Source organism: Mytilus californianus, unplaced genomic scaffold, assembly GCF_021869535.1.
Source record: "Mytilus californianus isolate M0D057914Y unplaced genomic scaffold, xbMytCali1.0.p SCAF_3, whole genome shotgun sequence".
Taxonomy (NCBI): domain Eukaryota; kingdom Metazoa; phylum Mollusca; class Bivalvia; order Mytilida; family Mytilidae; genus Mytilus; species Mytilus californianus.
Window position 1 is genome coordinate 109,124,955 of NW_026262679.1, and position 9,820 is coordinate 109,134,774.

The 9,820-nt window shown below is 33.2% G+C and overlaps 1 protein-coding gene across 7 annotated transcripts in view; it reads right to left on the minus strand.

Moving 5' to 3' along the window:
- LOC127735756 (pentatricopeptide repeat domain-containing protein 3, mitochondrial-like) overlaps positions 1-7,670 on the minus strand; it is a 41,766-nt gene extending 34,096 nt beyond the window's left edge. For all 7 annotated transcript variants that reach the window (XM_052246053.1, XM_052246052.1, XM_052246050.1 and 4 more), the window contains exons 1-2: positions 7,575-7,670; positions 296-345 (exon numbers count right to left, since the gene is read on the minus strand). In XM_052246053.1, the coding sequence (XP_052102013.1) occupies positions 296-345; positions 7,575-7,645 (121 nt within the window). In that variant the 5' untranslated portion in view covers positions 7,646-7,670. The remainder of the gene's footprint in view (positions 1-295; positions 346-7,574) is intronic.
- Positions 7,671-9,820: the final 2,150 nt, after the last annotated feature.

The window sequence follows — 9,820 nt, forward strand, 5'->3', positions numbered from 1 at the left end:
CCACAAACACCACCACCTTGAAGTTAAATGGTCGTTCCCTTACAGTTATTGGCCATTGTATCATTGTTCATTTTCAAACTCCATAAGTCTTTTTATGAACATACTGGATCCAAGAGAGACATTGGAAAATCATGTACATGTACTTTTATCGAAATATAGGCAACATTGTCAAAAACAAATTTGAAAAATATGCTTAAAAAGGGGTCTAGTCACAATGTACACTTTTCATGATCATCATTGCAATTCCATGTTTTAGAGTAGTAATCAATCATCAATCTAAACAAATTACTATTACCTGTAACACCTGCAGTCTGAACACATCTCTGACAGTGTAACAATGGTGATCTGAAATATAAATATTGTAGGTTACTACTGTGTGCTGAGGCATAACACACAATACCAGATACCAATCAATAGCCAAAATTGGATAAACTGCAATGACTTGATTAAATTTAAATGAGTTACCATGATGAAAATGATGTTGACACTATATTTGTTTTATTAGTAACATGCATTTCGTTACAGTTTCATGACATGAGCTTATGAATTCACAGGCACTGTTAATGAACTTTCAAATTATTTTGTTGAAGTCCCAAGATATATTAAAAAACATGAGTCCAGTGTTCTTCCCAGGTTTTTTGATACAGCAGTCTTTTCCAATATCGTGTCTATTGGGACTATGGGTACAATGTCAAACATAAAGCAGAAGAGCATCATATGATTTCCCGCAAATTTGTTGTATCTGATTACCAAAAGAATACATGTATTGGCAGTTACATAACTAACATTTAAAAAAAAGATCTGTATTATTTTAAAATGAGTCTAGAGCTTATTCAGATACAATTCTAAAGCAAACAAGTCAGGAACCTCTGGCCATTGTTACTCTTGTGTTTTTTTTTTAATTTTGGTTCATTTATATGTTTCGGAGTTTAATGTGGCCAGGTCAGGTTGTTGTCTCTTTGACACATTGCCCGTTTCCATTCTCAAATTTTCTGGGAAAACTCACCTGATCAATTAGGCAGATTTCTGTATCTGAAAAGGACTTGGATACACGAAGATAAAGAATAAGACGATTTAGCATCTTCATCTGAGCTGGGTCGGATAGAAATTGACATTATGCAAATGAATATCAATTCATCTGTTAACATATATATATTTCGAGTTGAAAAAGTTTCTATGCAAAATCTGCAACTGTTTGAAAATTGATTTGATATAAGAACCCTACAAAACAAACATAAATTCATATTTTATTTCGTATTTCAATTTTTCAAGACCAAACAGACTATAACTTATATACACCAATCTCAAGTTGTTTTTTTATGAAACAGTTTCACCAGTTGACCAAGGGTCAATCAGCGTAAAAGGAGTCTTCGAACAAATGGTTCTTACTGTGAAGTAATATGCATTGTGACATGGGAAATTTAGGGGAAGTGCACAAATTCAACAGTCGACTATACACAAAACATCACAATACAACAAAGTTTCAAATAAGACAAGTACACATAAACATAAAATGTTAGCATATACAATTTTAAATAAGATACATAAACATAAGCATCAGATTAAGTTTTTTTTAAAGTATTGGCCTTTGCAAAAAGGCAGTGTCTGCGCGACCCCGCATGCAGGGATGAGTAGTCAAATTGGCCTTCATAGGCTATGCGTACCTGCATCCGGTTTTATAATCAAATGTCGTCAGATCAGGAATAAACGTGAAATAAAAGTGGAAAATGATCGCAATAAGTGAATACTTTGATTACTCACAGAAATGAGAAACTTCCCTGGTTAATTTCTATATATATATTTTTCCTTTAAATATTAACTTTAATTATTGATATAATCATGATAATGGAATCTATGATAAAAAATAAATAAATGAGAATCAAATTAAAAAGTATTACAAACAAGTGAGAAAATCAACAAAATAAAAACAGTTTAAATTCTTAAAATAAACATGATAAAGATATGAATAAAAGAGATTATCTATACATATATATAACACATCATTAATTCAAATTAATTTATTCATCTTACATAACATTTCAACCTACATGTATATATGAACACCTTAAATATTTTATTACATTTCAGGTGCAACAATAGAAGTAGTAAAAGATGAATTTGGAGGTCGGAATGGATACATGTATATAATTATCAAATGCATCTATTTTTATACGTATGAATTTGTTTTTATTACTTGCTTCTTTAATTTATGTATACACTCAAGCTTTATTTTTAGTTGTTTTAGATATTTTAAAATTTTGGTTTCTGTTTCGCATTTTACTAGAAAATTATTTTCACACTCAAGTTTTTTGCCCTTTGATAAGGGACATTCGGTTTTGAATTTTCCTTGGTATTCCGTAATTTTTTTCAATGTTTTTTTTACTTTTTTACATATCTTTTTTTTCAAATTCATTATAATTTTATTAATTAAATGTGCAATCACATTTAATTTCAATTTATTTCTTTTAAAGGGACAGTAACAGTTTTATTCCTTTAGTGTGCATCTAATTCGCAATGTTTATTATGTATTTTTAACTAATACATAGAAATTAAAAATTATTATATGCCATTCTCTTCACTGAATTCACAAAATCTGCAAATTACCAATAATTTCCATGTATATTTCACGTTCCACTCTCGACCCGATGACATTTTCTTATAAAACCGGATGCGGGTACTCATAGCCTACGAAAGCCAATTTGGCTACTCGGCCCCACATGCGGTAGTGCATGTGAACTTTCTATTCCAGGATATGATTTTTTGGATCTTCTGTAGTTGGTGATCGCAATACTGGTACATGTATACTGGTATAAAAATTTTGTACCAGTATTGTAACTTTTTAGAACAAAAAAACAGCAATACTGGTACATAACTGATAATCCAGTATTGAAGTTGTATTGTTGACTATACTTTAAGGTGTATAATAAAAAAATGAATTTTAAGCAAAATTAGATATTGAAGATCAAAGGGGGATTAAATGAACTCAAAAAGATTTTTTTTCTGAAACTCCATAGTAAAAGTGGCACATAAAAGGAGAAAATAGCATTGTTTGTATTTTTTTACAGAAATGCAAATAATTTATCTGAAATAAGTGCCTGTGACCTGAGACTACAATAACACAGTATAGTTATTGTGGTAACAAGAGCGCAATTATTTGTTTACATTTTACCAGCAAGTTTTTTACCACAAGATGGTACTCAGAATAGATTGGCTTCTGATTGGATGACACAGGATTGGAATTACATTTAATCGAAAGCTTATCCAATTAGGTTTTAATAAAATGCTTCGCTGGGGCGCAGCTTGATACGACCGCAGAGGTCGAACCCTGAACAGTTGGGGCAAGTATGGACACAACATTCAAGCTTGATACAGCACTGAATTTGGATTGTAATTAAATATTTGACACAGCATAGGTTTCTGACACAGAATGAATGTGGTCTAAGAACTTAAAAATTTTTAATTTATCTATTCAAACCATATCATTATTATTTGCTTTTATATATAAATCAGAAATAACCAATTTAAAATGGAAAATTTCAAAGAAAAAAAAGGAAAAAAAAATCCCCCTCCCCCCAATATTTTTTTAACCCCCTTATGATTCATCACCCTCAAACACAATCCCAGCCTTCCCTTTGTGGTTAGTACCTTGCAGTACATATGATGGACTGTGAAACTAAGATCAGGAGTTTGGGAAATTTTGGTCAGGAGATTAGGACTCAGATCAGGAGGTTTTTAATCGACATAAATTCTGTCGTAAATGTAACCGTGTGCTGTAGAAATTGTCTGTTAAAGTGTGCTTTCTTCAACTTTCCATCCGAATGTATTATGTTTATAGTACCCTTGTACTTATAAATTTTCTCTATCTTTTTAAACTTTCAACTTGTTCAATCTAACATTCTTCTTTTTAAGTATGTTCTTTAAATTTTTTAGGTCATATCTTTTTTTCCATTATTCATTGCAATAAGAATATTTGCTTATCTATCTGCAAGTAGATCTTTTATTTTAATCTTTATGCATGTAGATTTTTAATGCATGATAAGTAACACATTCAAACTGGATTCATGGGTCATAGTTAATATATAAATTTCAATTTAAGCCTTGAAAGGAAGTATAGAACCCTCAAATAATTTTCAAATTATTATTTTTTTATTTGTCCTAAGACATTTAAAATCATTTAATTACCATCCTTTTATGATTATTTGTTCAATTTATATTTTATTTATATTCTTTTAAAAATTTACATTATTTAAAGGAAAGTAACTTAAAACAGGATAAATCAAGGGAAGTAACCCAACATTCATTTATAAATATACAAAGTTTTATTACACAACGGCAGTTAGCCTGATGTAAAAATCGTTGATTACCAGTATGTTTGACACCCAAGGTGACAAGTGAAGCCATATAATTATCATGTTAATTGATTTACAGGTAAAATATAACTTCAGGTAATGTCAGTTACACCAGATATGTTGGGCTGAAATTTTTCATTCATGAAATATTTCATACACAGGATTTTTTTGTCTTCAACGGGAGGTCGGGAGGAGACCCCTGAAAACGGGATTATTGTATTCCCTTCGGGAGGTTCACATGTATGATTACTGTACAATTTCAGGGAGATCAATACACTTGAACAAAAGTTATTGTCTGGAAACTAGAAAAATGCTTATTTTTTGGCCCCTTTTTGGCCCAAAATTCCTAAACATTTACGGCAATTACCCCCAAACTCAAACCCAGCTTTCCCTTTGTGATATGGAACCTTGCAGTACAATTTCATAAAGATCCATACACTTGCACACAAGTTATTGTCCTGAAACTAGAAAAATGCTTGTTTTTTGCCCCTTTATGGCCCCTAATTCCTCAAATTTCTAGGGATTTAACCCCAAAATCAATCCCAGCCTTTCCTTTGTGGTATGGTACCTTGCAGTACAATTTCAGAGAGATCCATACACTTGAACAAGTTATTGTCTGGAAACTAGAAAAATGCTTATTGTTGGCCCCTTTTTGGCCCCTTATTCCTGAACGTTGTGGGAAATTACCCCCAAAATCAATTCCAGCTTTCCCTTTGTGATATGGAACCTTGTAGTACAATTTCATAAAGATCCATACACTTACACACAAGTTATTGTCATGAAACTAGAAAAATGCTTGTTTTTTGCCCCTTTTTGGCCCCTAATTCCTAAAATTTGGAGGCAATTACCCCCGAAATCAATTCCAGCATTCCCTTTGAGATATGGAACCTTGTGGAACAATGTCAGAGAGATCCATACACTTGAACACAAGTTATTGTCATGAAACTAGAAAAATGCTTGTTTTTTGCCCCTTTTTGGCCCCTAATTCCTAAAATTTGGAGGCAATTACCCCCAAAATCTATCCCAGCATTCCCTTTGTGATATGGAACCTTCTGGTACAATGTCAGAGAGATCCATACACTAACACACAAGTTATGTCTGGAAGTTACAAAAATGCTTATTTTTGGCCCCTTTTTGGCCCCTAATTCCTTAACTGTTGGTACCATAACCCCCAAAATCAATCCCCACCTTCCTTTTGAGGTATTGAACCTTATGGTAAAATTTCATAGAGATCCATTCACTTAAACTAAAGTTAGAGTGCGAAAACCAATGTGTATTCGGACGACGACGCCGGACGACGACGACGACGACGCCAACGTCATACCAATATACGACCACAAAATTTTTTTGCGGTCGTATAAAAATGCAGAAAATCATATTCACATTTTACAAAGTATGGAAAATATCTTCCATTTCTGCATGTCGGAGCCATTAAAAATATGCCTTTTTCATTAAGCGAAAAAAATAAACGATCTTTTTCAACTGCATTTTAAGTCAATTTTTGCCGCATGACCATATATATTTTTTTGGTTGTAATGCAACACTGGCATTTCTAGTAACAGGAACTGCTACCCGTTTTTCCCTATTTTGTGTAGTCTTTGAGGGAACAAATACGGAACACCAGTGGTACCCTATGGAAAATGCATTACGAATAATTGAGCTCTTGTAACCTAGTACTAGTAGTCTCAGCTGTGACTGTGAAAGTGAGTTCGGGTGCAGGTCGTTTCGTAACCTGGTCGTTTCGTAACTAGTCGATTCGTAACTTACTAGGTCGTTTCGTACCTGAGACGTTTTGTAACCTTATATCAATATATAATAACAATATGAGTAGCAGGTTACGTAAAAAATAATAAAAAGACTTATTGATGTATATATATATATATCTATATTTATTTATTAAATAATTGATTGCACATAAATTTACACTTTACAAGTACAGTTTTGCACACATGCGAATAGAACAGAAGAATTTGAATTGTCCATCATCATTTATATGTACCCCGTCTTTATCAAAGTATTTAGTCTTCTGCCACATGCTTTGATGTCTCAAATACTTGCCACCACTCATCTCAGTTATGTTGCTTAGTTCTTTATTTATCTTCTTTTTTTTTTCTATCATAAGTTGTTTCTTTCATGTTTCTTGTTTTTAGTCTGACGATGTTGGAGCCTATAACTACAGAACGAACACCTAAGGGCTTGACATCTTTTGCAAGTTGTACAATCTCTGATGCTGTGTGTGATGCAGATTATTTATCACAGATATCATTCTCTCCAATCTGTATGAAAACAAAGTCTGGTTTAAATTTCTTCACTATGTGGAGATCAAAATGTCTCAATGACTGTACTTTTCTTCCACCTACCCTGGCCGTGAAGCTTAAACTTTGTTTCGACAGAACTTGATAAGTCGGATTGCGTTCTTAACAATAACATCCAATTTTCCAGTCTTCGGATGAAACTCTGACCGATCACAAGTACTTTTTCATTTAAACTAATTAATTTAAACTAACACTTTATAAGGGGACGAAGTCCCCTATTACAGTAGAAAAATCAATAAAAAAAAAAAAAAAAAAAATCGGGAAAATTTCCCGAAATTTTCATTGTACTAATGAACTGAAAATCGTTAACTTTTTTTTTGTAACTTTTTTAAATTCCCGCATTTGCGCAGAAATCTACTTCCTTCTTCCGGTCTCGTTTGTCATGAGACTTTGAGTGAATCATATATTTATCAGTCCAGTAAAATATAGGAAGGAACACAATAACAATTTCATTTCTAATTAATCTTTGATATGAAAAAACGTTACCTGATGATAGCGTTTCTTTGTTTACATTGAATATGACGTAATAATTAAAATCACGTAACAACTAAAATCCCTAACAACAGAACCAAAACCGGAAACGTTACGGTATTTCCGTTTCTTTTTTTAACAGATTTAGAACTTAAAATATGTTTGAATTAAAAAAAAAAATTTATATAGACTTCGTCCCCTTTCACAGGTAATGCCTGCCTCATATTAACCATATATAATTACACCAGGTACGAAACGTCTCAGTTACAAAACAACGTAGTTACGAATCGACCAGGTACGAAACGACCAGGTTACGAAACGACATGCATTCGTGAGTTCATCTGACTGCTCGTGTCATGAAAATACACTCTAAGCAATCTTGCGTTGTACTCCAACAGTTTCAAATCTTTTAAGTTGTGAATAAAATGGTACTGTATACCTGTTGCATATGTTTATGCTTTGAATTTTGATTAAATGTGCAAAGGAAATTTTTCCTATGCAAGCTGCCATTTCAAACGTTTCATTGACAACCGAAGTTAGATTGACGTTTAATCAAATGGATAATAAAAGATGAAACTATTCAGGAAGTGGAATGTTTTATTTCCGTATTCAATGCATCACGTCGGTCATATTTGGATCGAAATGACCATAAATTGTTCTCGGCAAATTTTAGCAAAGAAATCCAATTACTGTATGATTACGTTTTATAAAGATTTATATATAAAAAAAGAGGCGGAAGATGGTCACAATCCGTTTTTTTATATTTATTCCCGATATAAGATATTACAGAGTTGTCTCATTGGCAATCATACCTGCGGCATCTTCTTTTTAATATATGCTATAGAAAATACCAAAATCGAGACATTCAAAGCTCATAAGTCGAATAGAAACGGACAACGCAATGACCAAACTGTGACGAAACACGATGAAATGACAAAACTGTGACGAAACACGACGAAATGACAAAACTGTGACGAAACACGACGAAATGACAAAACTGTGACGAAACACGATGAAATGACAAAACAACAGTCTACAAAACACTACACAAAGCCTAGCCCACTATTAACCGGGGGTGAACTCATGTGCCCCGTAAGAGCCGAAACCCTGCTTCACTTGTGACACCACACAACGTGTTATTTCTCAAAAACTCAAGTTAAATCAATAATGATCACACAATAGTGGATTAGTCATTGACATTTGACATCAAAGAATTCGTCTATGTATACATCAGTTTCAAGGTTATTTGCGAAGGCGTTACTATGAAGGAATTTCTTGATGTCTCTACATGCTGAGTGCCGTCGGCTAATATTATGGAAAGCCTCAGCTGTCATATATTAGAGATTTACAAAACGTTATGCTGAAGCTTAAAATGTAAAGTTAAGACAGCGTGGTGTTGAATTGAGTCATCAAAATGCTAACTTTAAATTACAATTTGCTAAGTTGAATTTGCGCAATGTTGACTTGCAAGGACAAGTGCTTTAGTCGTGATAGTATAATGATAAGTCACGATGTTGTGATGATATGCCAAACACACGTAACGTTGGGTTTAAAGTACATAATGTGAAGTTGACGTTGCATGATGTTAGCTTGCAGATGGATACTGCTCAGTCATCCACTTCGATAGCTATGATAACAAATAAAATGAATAGCTAAACCGTGTATGGTGCTGACTTGTTATTAATAAATGTTGAGCTGAGATAGTACAATGTTATATCATTGTGATATTACGATAGGTCTATCATGCAATCTGTTGATTTAAAACACCATGATGCACAGTTGAAAGTACATGATGTTAAGTTAAGATAACACGATGCTACACCACTATATTGAAACGAAAGGCTTACCATACAATTTGTTGACTTAAAACAACACGATGCAACGTGTTAAGCTAAGATGCTCACTTGAAACTACACGACGTACAGTTGAAATTTCGTAATGTTAAGCTACGATAGCACGATGGTATATCATTATAATGTCACAATAGGCTTATTATACAATTTGCTCATTTAAAACTACACAACGTACAGTTGAAAGTACGTAATGTTAAGTTAAGATGGCACGTTGTTATATCATTAGAATGTCACGATAGGCTTACCACACGATATGCTCGTTTAAAACTACACGACGTACAGTTGAAAGTACGTGATGTTGAGCTAAGTTGCAATATCTTATATCATAATAATATCGCGATAGGCTTGCCATACAATATGCTCATTTAAAACTACACGACGTACAGTTGAAAGTACGTTTTGTTCAGCTAAGACAGCACGATGTTATATCATTATAATGTCACGATAGGCTTATTATACAATTTGCTCATTTAAAATTACACCACGTACAGCTGAAAGTACGTGATGTTAAGCCAAGATAGCACGTTGTTATATCATTAGAATGTCTGGATAGGCTTACCACACGATATGCTCATTTAAAACTACATGATTTTCAGTCCAAACTAGGTGATGTTAAGCTAAGATAGCATGTTGTTATATCATTTGAATGTCACGATAGGCTTTCCATACAATATGCTCATTGAAAACTACACAACGTACAGTTGAAAGTATGTGATGTTGAGGTATGATAGCACGATGTTATATCATAATGATATCACGATAGGCTTGCCATACAATATGCTCATTCAAAACTACACGACGTACAGTTGAAAGGACGTGTTGTTGAGCTAAG